Source organism: Ylistrum balloti, unplaced genomic scaffold (assembly GCF_031769215.1).
Source record: "Ylistrum balloti isolate Yb309-2 unplaced genomic scaffold, AGI_CSIRO_Ybal_v1 Utg369576, whole genome shotgun sequence".
Lineage (NCBI taxonomy): Eukaryota > Metazoa > Mollusca > Bivalvia > Pectinida > Pectinidae > Ylistrum > Ylistrum balloti.
Window position 1 is genome coordinate 34,306 of NW_026781869.1, and position 19,568 is coordinate 53,873.

The 19,568-nt window shown below is 34.9% G+C and overlaps 1 protein-coding gene across 1 annotated transcript; it reads left to right on the forward strand.

The window, feature by feature from the left end:
* The first annotated feature begins 1,042 nt into the window (after positions 1 to 1,042).
* Positions 1,043 to 19,141, forward strand: LOC132565438 (myeloperoxidase-like). Its single transcript, XM_060230081.1, has 14 exons — positions 1,043 to 1,349; positions 2,238 to 2,367; positions 5,397 to 5,623; positions 6,333 to 6,518; positions 7,857 to 7,914; positions 8,276 to 8,394; positions 9,965 to 10,066; positions 11,486 to 11,581; positions 13,242 to 13,491; positions 15,339 to 15,566; positions 16,058 to 16,270; positions 17,449 to 17,615; positions 18,056 to 18,152; positions 19,075 to 19,141. The coding sequence occupies exons 1-14, from the start codon at positions 1,043 to 1,045 to the stop codon at positions 19,139 to 19,141; spliced, it is 2,247 nt and encodes a 748-aa protein (XP_060086064.1).
* Positions 19,142 to 19,568: the final 427 nt, after the last annotated feature.

Consider the following 19,568-nt stretch of genomic DNA (forward strand, 5'->3'; position numbering starts at 1 on the left):
AACGCGTGCGAATTTTGCACCTATTGCATGGTCGTTAGCGGCGACTACATTTTGATATTTTTGTGTTCTTCTTTTGTAAATATCTTCTTCCTAATGTCTCCCATGAACCGCCTCCTGTTATAGCTAAGCTTAGCTTTTGTGTCGGTGAGAAAGGTTTTGGGTTCTGTTCCCTTGCCATGACATATCAGAGTCTTTATATATGGCGTTAACTGCTTCCTACACAACTTCCAGCATTGTGGTGGTGTGATGACTGGCATGCCCATTGTCAGTTTAATGCGACAGAATGGGGCGTCCTGCCGGGGGTCTCTGTCAGTACGCCGCTCTAAAATGACCCTGGCTGCTGATAGATCTTTAAAACCAAATCAAGGTTAATCACCCTGTCGGCATGGTCTCCTTGTGGAAACAGGTTGCTACCTCACTAAATATTTTTCGGGAAGCATGCCAACACAGAACAAGAAAAGTCATAACTACGTCAGCTTAGACCGTTTCATTTCTTCCTGAGAAACGCGAACAGTCATTGGTGGAGAGCGTCGAACCTGTAAATCTTCACCTTGGGTTACGATAAGCCATCGCACCACTGACTGTTAAGGAATATAGCTGAGCTTCGTTCAGGCTTGGGCAGGCATGACATTATGACCAAAAAAAATGTTATATCAAATGTGGCAGAAAATATTTAAAAAGAAAGAAGAGAAAACACGCCAAGTTAAATAATTTCTTACCAACATTCTAAGCGGTAGAACATATAATTCTATTGCTCAGTCTGCAAGTCCAGAATGACAGAAGGTCAAGTAATGCTTGGGACTAAAGTAGAAAGTGGGTGCAATGTACAAATGTCGATTTGTCGTCCTGATATCGATGGTACTAAAACAAATCTGTTCTCGAGTAATCAGAGTTGGTTGACCTTGTGAAAGATCAAATGAAATGTGTTTAAATCCCTTTCATGTAAATCACTGTGGCAGTCAATTACTGACAATACATCGAAAACGTTGCTGCTTTTGACATGCAATGTATGTATTTTTATTTACAATATCTTTTTCTAGGCATGATGCTAAAGGCCGAGGCAGTTTTACTGGTGACCTTTCTCTTGGTCCTCGGGAACGTATGGTCAACACCAACATCGGACCTCTACCAGGAACTAGAGGAGATCTTAGAAGAACTTGATGAGGAGACCAGGGAAGTGGATGCAGAGGGATCCGATGGATTTTCTGAAACGTTAAGCGGAGACCCGGTCGACATCATGACGCGAATGCAGAACGACCCGGTGTATAACAACGCAATGGATGCCTTCGATGAAGCGAAAAAAGAGCTAGTTAAGGAAATTAAGTTACGAGAGGAATATTTTTTATCAGGTATAAAACTATTTCTTAATTCAGACTTGAACAAGACGCACGGAGACGAGGCAAAAACATAACATTTCTGAGCTAGTATATACATGTTTCTCAACCAGGAAATGCTCATATATGTTTAACTCGGTAACATAGATAATACAGCAATTTATCTCTTTTACATTCTGTTTATACCTGGTAGTCATCTTGGAACCACTCAACACAGTATGAACTCGAAAAAACAACTTAATGATCAACTGAACACGAATTGAAATTTTCATTGATTACAGCCAACACGAAATAATCTGGAGTATGCTGTTTACAAAAATGTCATAATCAATAGTAAATTACCTGGTAGATACGAGTTAAACGGATAACTTTGAATACTAATTATTAGTTAATTACAGTTAATCGAGGATATTCACCAGAGTCGAAAGCATTATCCACCACGCATGATAGGTCACATTTTACTGTGATAGATTAACATAAATATTTGAAAGTGTTGTTTTTAATCGTTTGGTTGTAATGTTACGTCAGGTACTAGGAAGAAGGTAATCATGCATGATCAGTGTTTGATCTAAGGGTTGGTAATACTTTCTCCTTAAGCGTTTTTTCCATGTTGGGATGTGAATCTTAGATATGCCCCCAACTTTTATCCAAACTTATAGATCTGTCACTGGATTGGTCAAATGAATGCCAGTGTACCCTCATACTGAACTTATTTACCACAACATAACGCTAAAGTTCGTCACTTTGACGTTATTGTTGAAAGTGTTAATATAAACAGTATATTGCACACGATTCATATTCCTAGAGAGGATTATTTGTCCATATAGTATGTATGCTATCCTCTCAATCTGGTTTGATCTAAATAATATTGATACATGTAGTACTTTTGTTTCTTTTACACAGGTGATGACAAGCCTGCTGGTGGAACCTCTTCTGCGTTGATGGCTGGTCTGAACGACAATCACAAAGAATCTGAGGGAGATTATGAGAACAAAACCCTGGTAGCTTTGTTTGCCACAAAAATTCTCTTGAAGTAAGTACAAGATGTAAGGGTATGTTATATTTTATATCATTCAAGATTCCATTGTCAGAAAAACTTTTCAATTGTTCATATGATCATCATGAAAATATTTGTAACCCAAACTCTTTTATAGTCAGATGGAGAACATAACTCTCGATAATATGACGCAGTATTCTATTTGACATGTTGTTGGGAATATCGGGCAGAGTTACTGCCCCTGATTGTGACTTTCTTACTGGGATAGGTACGTCCGTCCTCTTTTGACCCAAACCAGCGAACGGTACAGATGTGAAATCTATTAACCAACAAACCTGTGTGTCAAATCTGAGCGTTTGGTCAATCTTCTTGGTCTTCATGAGCGGTAGTTTGGTAACAGGGATCTGTGTTACCCTCATTGTTTGTTTATATGCATTTTATGTGAATAAATCTGCTTAAACTCTTACAATATGTACGCAAAATGAGCTGATTTACTCGAATAAAAAAGAATTCCGAAATGCAACTTGTGGAGGAAGATTTAAATAAGTCGAAGCATGAACAGTCAATCCAATCAACGAATGCAAATTTGAAATGGAATAATGCACTTGACACAATATTGAATAAAGATAAAATGTAAACACACGGACTGTCACAAAGTATTTCATTTATTTTGATTAAATATAAATAACAGCAAATGTCCAAATTATCCTGGGAAGAAAATGGTGAAGATATCCTGGAATGCATCAACACCGTCTCAACAAAACATAATAAAAGTTTGAGAAGTCTGTAGTACCACTTTCGGTTCACGGTTGACCTGAGACGGAAACACCGACGAATCGTCTGGTATCAAGTCTGATTTCAAATCAGATATTAGATATCAAAAAATGACAAAACTGCTGACCTTTCATTGTATCATCGGTTTATTGTGTTATACACAAAAAGTACCATAAAAATAAAATATCCAAGGGACATAACTCTCACTCACACTAAGTACAAAATACATGTATACCAATTACAGAGCAAGTATTTAGTATAATTATATACTTTACAAATCTAATTACATTAATGATAATCATCTAAGTATTGAACTTATAATTATCTTTACAGTGTTATGGTATATCAAGCTCCTTAATTACATTATTTTAAGAAAATACATATTTAGTACATTGTACATGTATAACATAACTCGCCCTACATATGATGCAGAGGTACGTGGAGTACAATTTTGAATTACACCTCCATTCCTATTAATCTGTTCTACAAATCAATGATAACCACAATTAGATCTTTACTCTCTACACACTGCATACAAACAATAGTACCCAAAAAGGACATAAAATAAGAATTAATAGTGGCAACTTGTATATAGAGCTACATGTACATTTATATATATAGACATTAACCACTACATTATCCTACTTTCAAAGATAATAGTTACAGAACATATTATAATCAATTCATTGTTACATATGGAAGACAATAAATTACTTGAAATACATAATATTATACAATATTGGAAAGAATAGTTACTTACCAATAATACTGGTGTAGAATTAATACCAAGCTATTCAAATCTCTCTGAAATACTAAAACCAGCCGTTCCCTCCAAAACCCAAACTTGTACTGCCCGACAAATCCAAACTTCCCAGTAAAAATCATGCCTAACCTTTCTTGTGTTCTACCCAAACAAATTTACCTACCTCGTGTCAGTGGACAGGTCAGTCACAGTCAGTCTGTACCATTACCATATATGGAAATGTCTTACCTGAACACTTTTTACTGTATACCTAACCAAACCATTAAGGATATATGTCTCATGATTTTCTAAAATACTATATTTACTATCTTCATTGCTCAATATATGAATTAATTAAATCATACTTATATCTGAATCATATAAGACATTACAATACATATAACAATAAAAAAGATACATAATCTGACCCATGTCAGCAAATACAATGGTATACAACACAACTTTAACAAACATTCAATAAAAGCAATAATTCAAATAATTCACATTATGTCACATGATGGTCAGAAATACTAGTTAACTTATGGTGATGGTCAGACATACTAGATAACCCAATGTGATGGTCAGACAAACTAGTTAACTCAGTGTGATGGTCAGACATACTAAATAACCCAGAGTGTTGTTCAGACATACTAGTTAACTTAGGGTGATGGTCAGACATACTAGATAACCCAGAGTGATGGCAGACATACTAGGTAACCCAGTGTGATGGTCAGACATACTAGATAACTTAGGGTGATGGTCAGACATACTAGATAACCAAGAGTGTTGTTCAGAAATACTAGTTAACTTATGGTGATGGTCAGACATACTAGATAACCAAGTGTGATGGTCAGACATACTAGATAACCAAGAGTGTTGTTCAGACATACTAGTTAACTCAATGTGATGGTCAGACATACTAGATAACCAAGTGTGTTGTTCAGACATACTAGGTAACCCAGAGTGATGGTCACACTTACTAGATAGCCCAGAGTGATGGTCAGACTTACCAGTATACCAAGTTTAATGATCAGACATAATAGTTAACCAGTGTGATGGTATACTAACTATTCTTATTCAAATGGTTGAATAAGTACAGTTGTTATAGCTACTAATACACTAGTAGTCGCCAATAGGCATTAAACCACTTTTTATCAGTTTTATCGCTGCATATGAAATGTTTACGTTATCAAGATCTACGTTTGCTAATAATTATAATCATTAGGAAAGACAGGGATAGAAGTCCCGTTTGCTGCTGTATAGACAACCAATCAGCTTTGTTTATCCCTTCAGGGTTTCAGTAAATAATAACCTCTATGGTAAGCATATGTATCAACTACCAGATGTAATATACAGTTTCGGTAATAATTCATAATCTCAAACGTATCATACATTTTCTTGTATTTCCTGTTTATTATCGTATGTATAAATCCTGTTTACCATCAATTACTAGTCTGTTTTAATGTCAATTGGCTCTATGATTTGGGTCATTTTAAACCTATTGTAAAGTATTTTCCTATGTCTGTAACGCCGAATATTTTGTACACAGGGAATTCGGTAGCTTGGAGAATATGCAGAAGGACAAGAGCATCAGAAAAGCCTTCAGTGATGAGGCAGGGAATTGTAAAGGCAACCGTCCAATACGAGAGGACTGCTCAAGTGAGGAAAATGCACCTTACCGAAGAATCAATGGCACGTGTAATAATTTGAATAATCCCTCTTATGGAGCGAGTCACACACCCCAAATCCGCCTTATAGCTGCTAAGTATGAAGATGGTGAGTATCCGTCTTTTACCACTACTAGATATTTTTCTATCTGTTTTGTCCAACTGAATTCTCTTGTATGACGTAAGTCTGTGAAATGCATTGGTAACATTCAACATGAAAGCAAGGGACTGAAATTGTTGATGCATACTGTATGGCCGATTATTTTCGCGCCGATGTTTTCACTGTTTCTCGGTACATTTTAATGAAATGATGAGACACATGTACATTATAGGTACTTTTTGTGTCCAGCGCACGAAATTTTCAATCATTAGAATACAATTCAACCGTTTTAAAACGAATAATGCAAAAATATGACCCGCAAAAATCAAAAGCTACATGTATTTGGTATGATATGTCTTGAAAAATGAAATTTTGTTGAAATGAATGTAAAACACCATAAGTTCCACGAATTCCATAAATTTACATAATGAATAATGGCTTCAAAATTCAGTAATCACCTCCATCATCACTAAACCAATGATAAAAACAAAACCAAAGTAAACTGTCAGTTTTCTGTGTTTTTTAATCAACAGGAGTAGTTGGAAATCGAACAAAAGCCATAACGAACGTTTTATATTATTAATAAAATGCCATGCAATGTTGACCTCCTAGTGAATAGAGTGGAGAGTGATATTTATGTTTTGGAGAAAAATAGCATTGGCAATTCCAATACTTAAAATGATATAAGTAATATTTTTATTTTGTTTTCTCTTGTAAGATGTTAATGAACCAAGATATAAAGGGGTGAATAAGGTTCCTTTACCAAGTGCAAGAGATGTGTCCGTCAAAGTGCTGTATAACGAGAGTGATCCCGAAACACCTTATGCTCTGGATTTGACGATGATGATGACGGTCTGGGGCCAGTTCTTGGACCATGATATCACAGAAACCCCAATGACTAAAGGTGTTTCATTTTATTTATTTATTTTTATTTAACTATATTCCTGTAGTATGTGTGCACAATGGTTCTGTTGTTTTAACTCGACACTCATTTGTAGAACGTGTCATTATAGCTGCACGGAATGTCTGCCCTAGTTTTATCGATTTCGAGTTACAATTGTATTATATGTCTTAACGAAATACAGCGTTGTTTCCCAATCTTTGTCAAAGGATATGATAAATCTGTAGACGCTTAATATTTAATTTTGTTGGTATATATATGAATTTAATTTCTGTAATACGTTTGCCAGTTTATGGAAACCAGCAGTAGGTATGCTGTACATAGTTGTGTATTTGCGTTTAACTTTTATGACAACAGAGATGATAGTGATCGAAACGTGTAAATTTATATTTGGTATGTATTATAAAGACCATCAAAACAAAATTGGGATATGTATCAGCATTTGCTAGATGAAACTTCAGTAAGTCTTATATGTTTTCGTTGTTTCGTGTTCCTAGGTAGGACGAAATAGGGGAACTATTAGCTTGACAGATAGTTAGTAACTTGTTTTTTAAAGCTCGTCTAAGCAATGGGAGATAATTATGAACACTAACATTATGAAATTCCTTTCGATATACTATAGTGACGGTTTTGGTCAATTTTTTGGTGATTTACTACATTTTGAGTTTCTAGATGTAACATATCGTTTACTGCTTATGAAATAAGAGAAAATTATTTCTTAGTCAATTTTCAACCTTTTCGAATAACGCAAAACTGATTAAATTGATTGATTGATCAAACAAATTCTTTCAAATACCATGTACGTTGGACCAGATATCAAGACAACCTTATTGAAGGGCGTTCAGGCAGTAACACTACGGCCCCTCATGCGTTTACATCCGGGTCACAAAGAAGAATAATTAGTATAAATTGACATTACTTATTTCCAAATTGTTGTAAAATAAATAAAGTTTAGATAATATTCATGAAATATTTGATGAGAAAGTTTTCGTATATGTAATGGTTTTTTAGTAGAGATGCCAACAATTGCCGGTAAAAATGACTTACAGGTTATAGCAAGGTGGCATGGAATACATGTCTCTACCTCATTAAGAATGTTTTGATACCATACACGAGGTGCAGTTTGATGAGATTAATGCTAGTTAATTGTAGTATTTACTATGGAGGGGAAGACATGGGTCTTTTGTACTGTTTATTTTATAGATCTTATTTTACCATATTTCAATAAACTTTAATATGAAATGTTTGGTTACATATCGGCGTTTTATTGTTGTCTCTATACGGCAATGTAAAAGACAGAGATACAGCTGACACCTTAGTCTAAATGTTGTGTTCTTGCAGGTTTATTTGGAACCACTGTGGCTTGTTGTTCGCTGCCAAACAATGAGTGGAAATTGAGGTAACTTTGTTTTATATGTTAGACAATATTCAACATTTTAAGGCAATCAAATTTCATTACGTAATCTTTTACGAACCTATTATAATTTTTTTCAGCAAAAAGTGTTCAGGGGCATACTTTGCATGTAGGTATTTTGTATTTTTGTCTTCCAAAATATGATAGAATGTGTAAAAAGAACGAAAAGAAGAAGGGAAAATATCATTTTTTAAACTTTATACGTCTCTTACGAATCGTACGATGCGGAGAGGAGTGACATGTATGTAACACAATCTAAGGAACATGCCAAGTTTTGATGTTATTTCTATACAAAAATGACTGCTTCTTCATTTAATATTAAGTGATTATATTAATTATTTTCCAGGAAAAATCAGTGTTCAGTTATTCCCATAAGCCCTGATGATTATCACTACAAACAGTTCGGCGCCACCTGTATGGACTTAGTGCGATCGTTACCAACTACAGCAAACCCATGTATCCCAGGTAATTGTTACCCCCGGCTTAGTTAATAGGGAAGTACAAATGTGGAATTAATATCGGAATATTAAATCTTTGAAAGTTTCTCAAGTTCTCTTCATGAATGGAAAGGCCATCAGATTCTTTACCGAAATTGTAAAATTCACCATAGCATCTCGCATTTCCACCAGTGGAGGAGGTAAAGTTTACTACACTTTATGTAGGAAAATAACAATTTTGAACATTGATTATTTACTGGAAATAGTTCAAACCAGAGAAGGATTATTAGATTTATGTGACAGTTTAATGAGATGCACATATTGACTCCCCAAGGGCTGTTGGGCAGGGTAAAAAATGGTCATAGACTGAGATTTTAAAACTTTTCTTCTCAATTACCAGATAATGTAAACTCAAATATTTTTCATGGATGGAAGTACTTTACGGTGCTTTATAAAAATTGTAAGTTTCATGATTCCAAATTTAATGCGGCCTTGGGGAGGGGCTAACATTTACTATATTTTATATAGGAAAATTACATTTTTTAGCATAATGTATTTATTTTCTTTCAGAAATAGTCCAAACTTTAATATATATATATATATATATATAAGTACAAGCTGACTGTTTGCCGGGGTGCACATATTGATCTTTACTGACCTCTGGGGCTGATGGGTGGGGCCAAAAATTGATCAAATTGACTGAAATTTCAAAGATGTTCTAATGTTCCTGATTGGACGATTTTACATAGGAAAATTCTTGAGTGTCACTCCTTTTAGTTCTAACTTGCTTAAAAGCCTTAGCATGGGACTGCAATTAAATACATATACACAAACTACATTTGCGTTATGTGCACAACATAATTAAAGTTATATTACTTTTTTAACAAAACTATTTCTATGACATGTTACAAGAAGCATTGTGACTCAGGTGACCGAGGTGACCGTTAAGGATACTGGGCCTCTTGTATTTTTATCTGCCCAGGTCGAAGCTCGCTTTTGCCTACATTCATAATATTTAGTGGATAAATCTACCTTGTTCAGAATTGTGCGACGTCATATCGTGATTGCAATGTCTTAAGAACACAAGCTATTGAAATATATAATTGCAAGGAGAGGAATAAAATCTAGACACCACCAAGGATACAGTAAAGCCAACTTACAGTAGTGTCGCGTTTAAACACTATCGCAGACAAAATCACTCTCAAAGTGTTTAAGTTCAAAGGTACAAAAAACACACGACTTGATAATCACTTTCAAAATAGTATCCCGGCTACGTCATGCTTTCTGCAACACATAAAAAACCCTAAAATTATAGACGCCTGATCTGTATATCCAAAGATGAGATGTAATTCTACCCCTTCGGACAGAAGAAATATCCACTCTTTCAGTGAGGATAAGACATCTCTTTCTTGCATGGTAATATAGAATATATACAGGTGCTTAACCGGAAGTTGTAGACTTGGACGTGGGAGACATGACTGATTGATATTGACAGGTTAATATAATTGTAAAACAGAATCTGATCATCTTTGTTTAATTAATTCAGTTTTAAAACTGAAGATATATCTACAGATTGATATACGAATTCTATGTTTTAGGAGTAAGAGAGCAAATTAATGGTATCACGGCTTTCATTGATGCATCGCAAGTCTATGGCTCTGATGACGAAGTCGCTGTTGATCTAAGATCTGGCAAGAATGGTAAGTCTGACCATTGACACTTCATTGACTTTCTCATCTGTCGCAATGATTATCATTTCCGTAAGATGAATAGAAATAAAGAGAACAATTAATACAATGTATACTAGATTTGGTCATGTTATTTTCCTTGTTGTTTTAATAGAGGAAAAAATATATTGTATTTCTAATTAATTAATATATGTCGGCATTTTGGATACGATGATTTCAAATTATATTTGTAGAATTTGTATCAAAACATCTTTTCAAATGCTTTTAATTAAATTCTATTAAACCATGAGGATATTATATCCATATTGTGATGCCTCGCGACGATATTACCTCGTCTGCAAGGCGTTGTGGGTCCCGTTTGGCACCACGAGAAACAAGCAACGCAACAACAATGTCTGACCGTGAAGACTCTCGTTTATTCCGCGTTGACATGCGCACTAGTTCACATGCATACACATAAAAGCGGCAAATTCAAAATGTTCCGCGATACACAGTAATGCAACCTAGATCACTACAATATGAAACATGCATACATTATTAACCTTAAAAACATACCAGACGGAGACCTAACCAATACATCACGGAATGTAACAGACATTCAGAAAATATACATAAAAATGATGGCCATACGGTGAAATAACAGAAAATATCAACAAAACTGCGCAGTACCTAGTTAATTAATTATTGCTTTTTGTGTATATGGTAGCGTCCCTTACACACAGTCATACTTCCACGAACAAAGTTTAGACCATATCATATAAGATAGATATTATATGGAATATCGATGTTATATTAAACATGGCTCAGAATCAAGGATTTTCAGAGATTTGGAAATTCCGAGCGCAAAATAAGGACCAATTTTCCTTTTATCTTATTTTCTTCCAGCTCTACATGAACAAGACATATAATCTCACTATTCTATTACAAAATGAGATAAACGGGGTTATAACCTGATTACTTTCCTTTGTCTATGTTGCTTGGTTAGTTATGGTCTAACGTCCTTGCAAAGCTCTGCAAGCCTTGTGTTTGTTAACTGAATCGCGCCTTTCCGTGCATTTTAGAAATAGGTACATTAAAGCCATAGAATGAATCAGACTGTGTCATAGTGGTTAATATCTTCCTTCTATTACAGGTCATTGATACAAGGAGGCAAAAAAAAAAATTCAATATTGATTGAAATGAATGTCAAGAAATAAAGGGAGGGTCCCAAATATCTCAAACAATTTCCATACATCTTAGAATTGTAAAGAAACCTTCATCAGCATTTATACATTGTAAACTGTAGCATAAAGGTTACGGCTAGCCTAGAGGAACAAGAGCTCACGAGCAGTAAATGAATATGTGAATGTAGGGTAAACAATTATTTGAAATTATTGACCTGCATAAGGGTGAGAGAAAGTACCACTAATGTTCAGTTAATTTGTGTTACAGGTAGACTGAGGGTCGACGGCGATGACCTGTTACCTCCAAACATTGAAAGTTCTTGTCTGCTTGATCCTGGAACGTCTAAGCACTGCTTTTACGCTGGTAAGTACGGAATCTTTCTGTACGTCCTCCCTCTAAAAACGTTGAATTTTCCTTTACTTCCTGTCGGCCTTGTCTCATACCATACCTATTTCAGTATTGGTAAAACGTTCTGTCGGCCTTGTCGAATGACTTATCTACGTTAGCATTTGTTTTATTTGCTATCATCCTTATCTCATAAAAGACATACCTTAGTATTGTTCAATCTTTTTACTGGCCTTGTCTCATACTTTTATAGGTGACCAAAGGTCAAACTTCCTGTCGGCCTTTTCTCACACTGTATCTACTTAAGTGTTCATCATATTTCCTGTCTTCTAGCCTCTGACTAGATCTACGTTATATTTCTTCATGCTTCCTGTCAGCTTTGTAGCATGTCTTGTTCGAAAGTCACATCACAACATATGATACATATACATTAAAATGTACAATTTACGATAAATATATAAATAGATTTTGAAGTTGAATTTATAGTTATCAAACTGCTACGCAGGTTGTCATTACAGAAAACTCAAATAAAGAATTACAAAATAATACTACTGTTATTTTCATGCAAGACATCGTTTAATCTAATTAAGGAATAAGTGGATAACATCTCTAAAACATGCAGTTAAACTAAGGAGGTGGATACTAATTTTCCGGAAGCTATATTTATAAGTACGAAATAGGAAACTGGTCCAAATATCTGGAGTGAAAATAAATTTAAAAAGATGCAATCTAACAAGATGAAATTTTGGTACCAGAAAAAAGAATTAATGGTAATGAACTCTGTGGCATTGTCTTTTGCTGGGCTCCTGGGCACATGGGAATACCAGGCAACGAAAAAGAAGATCATACCGCAAAAGAAGATTTATCGCTACCACTTGTTGTTTTTAAATTCATTTTACTGATTTTAAACCGTTTATCAAACAATTGTTAACAGCTCAGCGGCAGGAGGAAAGGAATCAATTTACTAACAATAAATTGCACTCCGTAAAGCCTATACCTTACGTTTTTGTAAATGTTGAAAGGCGAAGATAACCCTCGGTGCATCTGATGTTAAGAGCCATTCACCGTTAAACATTTTTATTGGACTGCATTGACCTGTCTACTTGAGACATTTTTTAAGCGTAACATTGCAAGTCTAAAGACCCTTTTAGAAACTGTTGAGATTAATAAAATTCTACGTTATCTGAAAGATGTTGGTCTGTACTATAGATTATGACTAACTATTTTTATCTTTTGTGATAATATAATCTTTTACATTTTTAGCATGTGTCTATTACTTTTTAGTTTGTTTGTTATTTCCTTTTGGATCGCTGTGTGTATTACCGGTTGATGGCCCTAACGACCTATTCTGTGTTGACGAGCCGTTAAGTATTTCATAATCATAAAAGTGCTATCATCACGTTTTGGTAATTCTTCTCTATGTTAGTGTCATTACGCTGAAATATTATAGACTGACCTCGATAACACGGCACCCAACGTTGTCACATCATATTATTATTATCAGCACCATCTCAGTACTTTGGTATGTCAAAGCTCGGCAACAGATTCCATAACGTTTTTTGAAGGGCGCTCATAACAACTCTGATGACTTTCTACATTTTGATCAATTCAACCAATCAAACCATTTGAAAGACTTTGAAGCAATTAAATGTATTTTAATATTTTTTTATATATTAAGGTGATATACGTGTGAACGAGAACCCCCACCTTGGAGCAATACACTTGGCCTTTGTTCGATTCCACAATTATTTGGCGGATCGCTTTGTGGAAGAAGGCCTTGACGATGACGAAGAAATATACCAAAAGACTAGGAAGATCATCGGCGCAATTATGCAGCAAGTGACTTACAACAACTGGCTACCTGAGGTGCTTGGGAAGAAGGCCATGGACAAGTACAAGCTTACCTTGGACGGCAAGGACCCTTACCGGTAAGAAGAACGTGTAGGCATCTAAACAAACAAGCAGGTTTACAAATCAAGATTTGATGATTGTGATTGACTCAAAAGACACCACAAAATCATTTAAGAAAGGGTTATATGATAATGTACTTGTTATCAATAGAAAGGCAGTTAATGTAAACTTTCCTACTACCTTTAACCTAATAAAAATACTTTTATTTCTTGTAACAGATTTTTTTTTCAGATTGATTAATAGTCCTCAGCCAAACCGAACACAGATGGTGACACAATTTCCTTGTTGTTGCTATGTTCTTCCGTATGACGTCATACTACCACAAACCATGACAGACTGTTTATAAGACGATCTGTAAAATGATTAGAATTGATTTGCATGGTTTCTAATTTGACACTGAATAATGTTGAAAGGTCTAATTCCTTTGTATTAAAAAACATTTAAAAGCAGTGGACAGCTAGGGAATCTGCAGCCCTGTTCTGCTTCAAGCGATAATATTATTTTAACATATATAAAAACACCTTCTCCTTGTCTATTTTCTATCATTTCGGAACTAATTAGGAACATTTTCAATCAGAAAATCGTCCTATGTTATCGTTGTGGTAACTCAGACAATTTCACTTTCTCCAAATTCAATATCAATAATGTCAATGTTTGGCCTTAGGAACAAGCATTTATGTGTAATATTATCATAAATATATTGGCCAATGCTTAATTCTTCGCATGTTTCGGGTATACGTCCAAACAATAGCCCAGATTAAGTCAATATAAAGAGGTTGCCACAGATTTTGCGGTCACCGAATGTCATAATCTGGACACAGCACATGACAATTAGCCCAGTTAAATCGTACTGGAAACTGTATAACTTGTTCATGGTCTTACTTTACATTACTGTAGATTAATATACAGCTACCGTGCATTTATTTACTGTTCTCTTAATAATACATATGAAACCAATCTATAAACGTAACTTGCTACTTATGGAAAAAGTAGTCGATACGTTTCGGTGTTGAGGCATCTAGAGTTTTAAAACGTACATGCAGTGGTGTAGACAAAATGGCAACTTATCGTATCGAAGAGCGAACGACTGTGAGTTAGTGGTGTATATTTCGGTAAAGTAAATCTAGTACCATGTATCTGTATGGTCAGGTCATTTAGTTGGGAGGTTTTACAGTCATTGAGAAATATTCTATTCCTTTGTGCGATATGAAGCTGGACGTGTTTGATGCTAGTTTATTTGCCTGTTGATTTCGTTTTGGTATAACTTGTTCTCACTAGAGCACGTGTCATTACCTACATGGTTTGACCATGGCGGGTGTCTTCGATGAAGCAGGAGACACTAAGTCTTCCTGAACACAGGAGTCTCCGTGTAAATATTTCGTTTGGTTCTTATTTTGTTCCAGGTTTATTGAATTTGAGTTTGGATTTTGTTGACACGTTATTTTTTGTGTTGTTAGTCATGATTTAATCAGATCGGATTCAGATTTTTATATAAATACTTTTTTAATAATTATTTTTCAGGAAATGGTATATTGATTTTCCTATTAAAAATTTCCTCTATTACCTAGTTTTAAGACTGATCACATGAACAAATTAAGTTTCATACGAATTTGAAACTTGACACCAAACTCGTTTCACTTGCAACTGTTCTTGACTTGAGCTGAATGACAACTTTTAGAATGACAGTTTGCAAACAAAGTGGCTTGATAAACAATTTGTTACAGGATTCGTTCATATTTTTATGACTTCCTATTAAACCCATACCGAGAGAAGATATATCAAATCTACTTTGTATAAGAAGCAGTTAATATGAAGTTGAGAGTTAACCATTTTATTTTGTCATTTCGTTATTCATACCTTACAGAAGTAATCAGAACCCTTCCATCCAGGTTCAATTCAGTACAGCCGCCATGCGATATGGCCACACACTAGTTGATGGGCTATTAAGAATGCTGGATGACTGTAACAAGGACGCTTATAAACCGGAAGACCTCTCTAACCACTTCTTTAGACCAGATTTACTTTTTGACAAGGACAAATTGAATAAAATGATGGGTTGGGTCCATAGAGCACCTTGCAAAAGATCGGACGCGTAAGTAAAGTCCAACACAACAACAATTTACAAGTATTTACCAACAATAAACACGGTTTTTACCAACAACATACGTGCACAAGGCTCTGCTATAAATTTAGCATTAGGAAAGATATCATGGCATCAGTTTGCACGTTAGCAATACAATGATAATCAATAGAATTAACTTTATCACGCGGTCCTTTTCGACCTCATTCATATTAGTGATAAATATGTTAATGTTACCGATTTGCACTTTTTTGTTGTTTTGTCTAAGTTATTATGCAAACCAATTTCAAAGTCCACTAAATGTTACCGTTTGTGTCAATAACGATTCTGAAACAGTCATTACATTAAAGTGTGTTTTATTTCTTGTAATTAAATGGGAAACATGAATGTTAAATCCATATCTGTTGATACCTTTTCATAAGTCTATGGGACATTTACAGAATATGGAATTGAAACCAAGTTGACACAAAATATATTTGCTTAAATTTTCTATTTTGTTTCAGATATGCTACACCAGCTATACACAATCATCTGTTAAAAGAAAAAACATCATTCGGACTTGACCTTGCTGCACTTAACATACAAAGAGGTCGCGAACATGGACTGCCAGGCTACAATGCATATAGAAAATATTGTAAATTGAGCGTGGCTGATAGCTTCCAAACCCTTGAAGACCACGACATTTCTTTAATAGAACAATTGAAACAAACATACGAGTAGGTATCTCAAGCATTACAATCAAAACTAATGATAAACCTAATGTTGTAGTTAGGACACGTAAGCATAGGGCTTAACCATTTTACAAGGTTCTGCAATATATCTCTTCATTCAGTTTCTATTTCATTTTGAAATGTACGTGTGACAAGTGTATGGCACCAATATGTTTTTAAATATCATATTTTCTTCGTTATTTTGCAACATTTTCGTCGTCTTTGTAAAGTCAATAAAATAGAATTTCCCATACCAAACCCAGTAGAAGATTAGAGTGTGACGTTCCGATGACTACATGGTCATCTTGAATATATGGGGCTATTGTGTATTATTTTTATATAGGAATGGTCAGGAATACTAGAGCTCTAAAGCAATCATAAAAGAAAGGGGGGGGGGGGGGAGGAATTATCAAACTATCTAATTCAGTATTATTAAGTAAGTACAGGCGTACGCGTTGGGTCATAGATGAATAAACATTACACTTCGGAGTTATCATTATACCCCGCACATAGTTGAAAATATTCAGTTCTCTGCTACGTGTTCCGAAAAAAAAAAACTCGTTTTATCGTCACACTTATACGCTTTCTTACACTGGCGTTGTCATTCAACCCTACATCTGTCAACAACAACATTAGGTTGCAGGAAAGACAATCCACCAAAAAGTGTGTCTTTTTTTTTTAGCATTTTCTGACGCGATGATAAAAAATTTGATAATGGTAATATGAATATCTCAAATAATGCAAGATATGCGAGAGAGATGAAGAATGCGTGATTTCGTATCTTTATGATTTTTTTCAGTATACTTTTTCTTGCTAGGACGTTACTGTTGAAGGATTTGGGCAGCAGGAAAAGCATATGAAAGCCCACTCATTAGAACATTAACAGAATACACATCGACTTAGTTATGAAAGTACTAGAAGATGAATTATGATATAGCAAGTTATGATGTAAAATCGAAAATGAAAATGCAAATGCATCTGCTAACCATATTGATTTTTATGCAGCATATTGGTATTTATTTTATAAATGCTACCACAAATATCAGTCCATTTCTCAGCCTTGTCCGTAGGTCAGCAAAATGCCAAGTAGATTGACGTTTCTCCAAACACACACACGCCTTGGTGCAACAGTTTGCTGAGCGGGCTTGTCATAGAATGATTCGATTGTGTTTTATTCATTGTAGTGATGTGAACGACATTGACTTGTTCGCCGGTTTGTTATCGGAGACTCCTGTAAGCGATGGTCACGTGGGCCCTACCCTCGCTTGTCTGTTAGGGAAGCAATTCCAGGCTTTGAAACGAGGCGATCGGTACTGGTATGAGCGTTCTACATTGGAAGGGTTAACACAAGGTAATACAAGTGAAGATTGCAGCAGCTTACATAATCCGTTTTGATTTGTTGACCATCTGAGGTAAAGGTGGCTGATTATTTCCCGTCGTCGTTATTCGGGTCACAGTAATCAGCTATGATAAAAAAATGAATGATACCATCAAAACATGTAATAACAATTAAAACTGGTGTCCCGCTTCAAAGGGAGGCATTTACAGTAGAATTAATTCAAATACGTTTATATGTGCAGTTTGATATATACAATGATATGAACAACATGCCATGCTTATCCTCCAGTACTTTAAGATCAATTCCAACATTAAATTTCTTATTAAAAGGTAGTTTGTGTTCGCAGACACTCCATTATATCTTATTTGATTGGCAATGAACGAATTAACACCGTTATGTGAATATATCGCAGTCATAACAATTAACTGATTGTTTGCTTTTGATTCTTTCAGAGCAGAGGGATAACATCAACGAATTCAAGTTAGGCAAAGTCTTCTGTCAGTTTTTCGAAATTGAGCAAATCCAAGAAAACATATTCAGAATACCAAGGTAGATAATAAAAATGTTTAAGTTTTACTTATGTATTGGGAAATCCTATGGTCGTCATAGTGATCTCATTGAGAAGTATTCTATTCATTTGTAAGTTATGAAGCTGGACGATATTATTTTGATTGTTGTTTCCATTGCTGTTTATACTGTGGGTGTCGTCGATAAAGCTGACGACGCTTACGTTCTCTTCCGGAACACCTGGTCGCATTCTCCTTGTATACTTTCAGGAGTCTCCATGTAAATTTTTCTTTTGTTCATATTTTGTCATAGCTTTCATGGAATTTCAGTTTGGATTATAATTTGATGAATCTTGGACAAAATATGAATAGACAATAGACTTACAAAGAGTTTTCTTGATGTTTCAAGAAGACCGAGTGTTCTGGAAGGAAAGTATCTGCCGTTTCATCGAATATTCCCACAACGTAAATCTGGGTCAATCTAAGTTACAATATAGTAATGATTCCTTAAAAGGAACAAGGCATATAGCAAGATAACTACCAAGTATACTATCAGGAATCAAACACGATCGACCTCATATCACACAAGGAAATAGAATATTTCCCGATAACATCATGATTCATAATTCATACAAAATAATAGACGTAAATGTATGAATATAAATTTGTACTTCGTTAGTATATCATAGATTAATGTGATCTTTATGAGAACTGAATGCATTAAACGCCATGTCGTACATATAGGTCTATCAACTGATTAAACAATTTATCTTACATTCATGGATAATATTCAAGTTAGATATCAATTTATATTAAAGTAAATATGTTTATAAAGGATTTTTCTTTAGTGTCACTTACTGTGTGTTTTATGAAACATTCCTTACTTACATTTTAGCGACCCCTATCGGGATAAAATTTTTGTGCCGGGTCTCTTTAATTTTATTAATATTGTTATACATTTTCAGGATGAATGAATTCAGGCCCTGTTCCTCTCTACCAGATATAGATGTCAGCCTTTGGTTGGACGATTGATTCCTAATGGACAACATTACCCCCACCGTAAACAGGAGACACGCACGCACTATCGTTTTGTACATTAAGTGTCTCCATGACAACAAACAATACTAATATCTGCTTCTGCTTTACTTCCTTAATGTATATGTTCTTTTTCTTCTTCCTTCCAGTTATTTATTTTACTATTATATAATTTTTCTTCTTCCTTTCCTGATATTAATAATTTTGTCACACGATGTATACAGTATGTATACCATCAAATATTTTCCACCTTTTCGATTGCTGATTCGAGTGCCAGAGGAGCATCCCAGAAAATGAAACCACAAAAAACATATTTTATGGACAGTTTTCAATGATGTAATATACTCTTCCGTTATACAGCCAGCTGTTAAATCAAGTTGTCAAGTTGTCAAATTGTCAATTTCTAGAATTATTCGCTGTCACC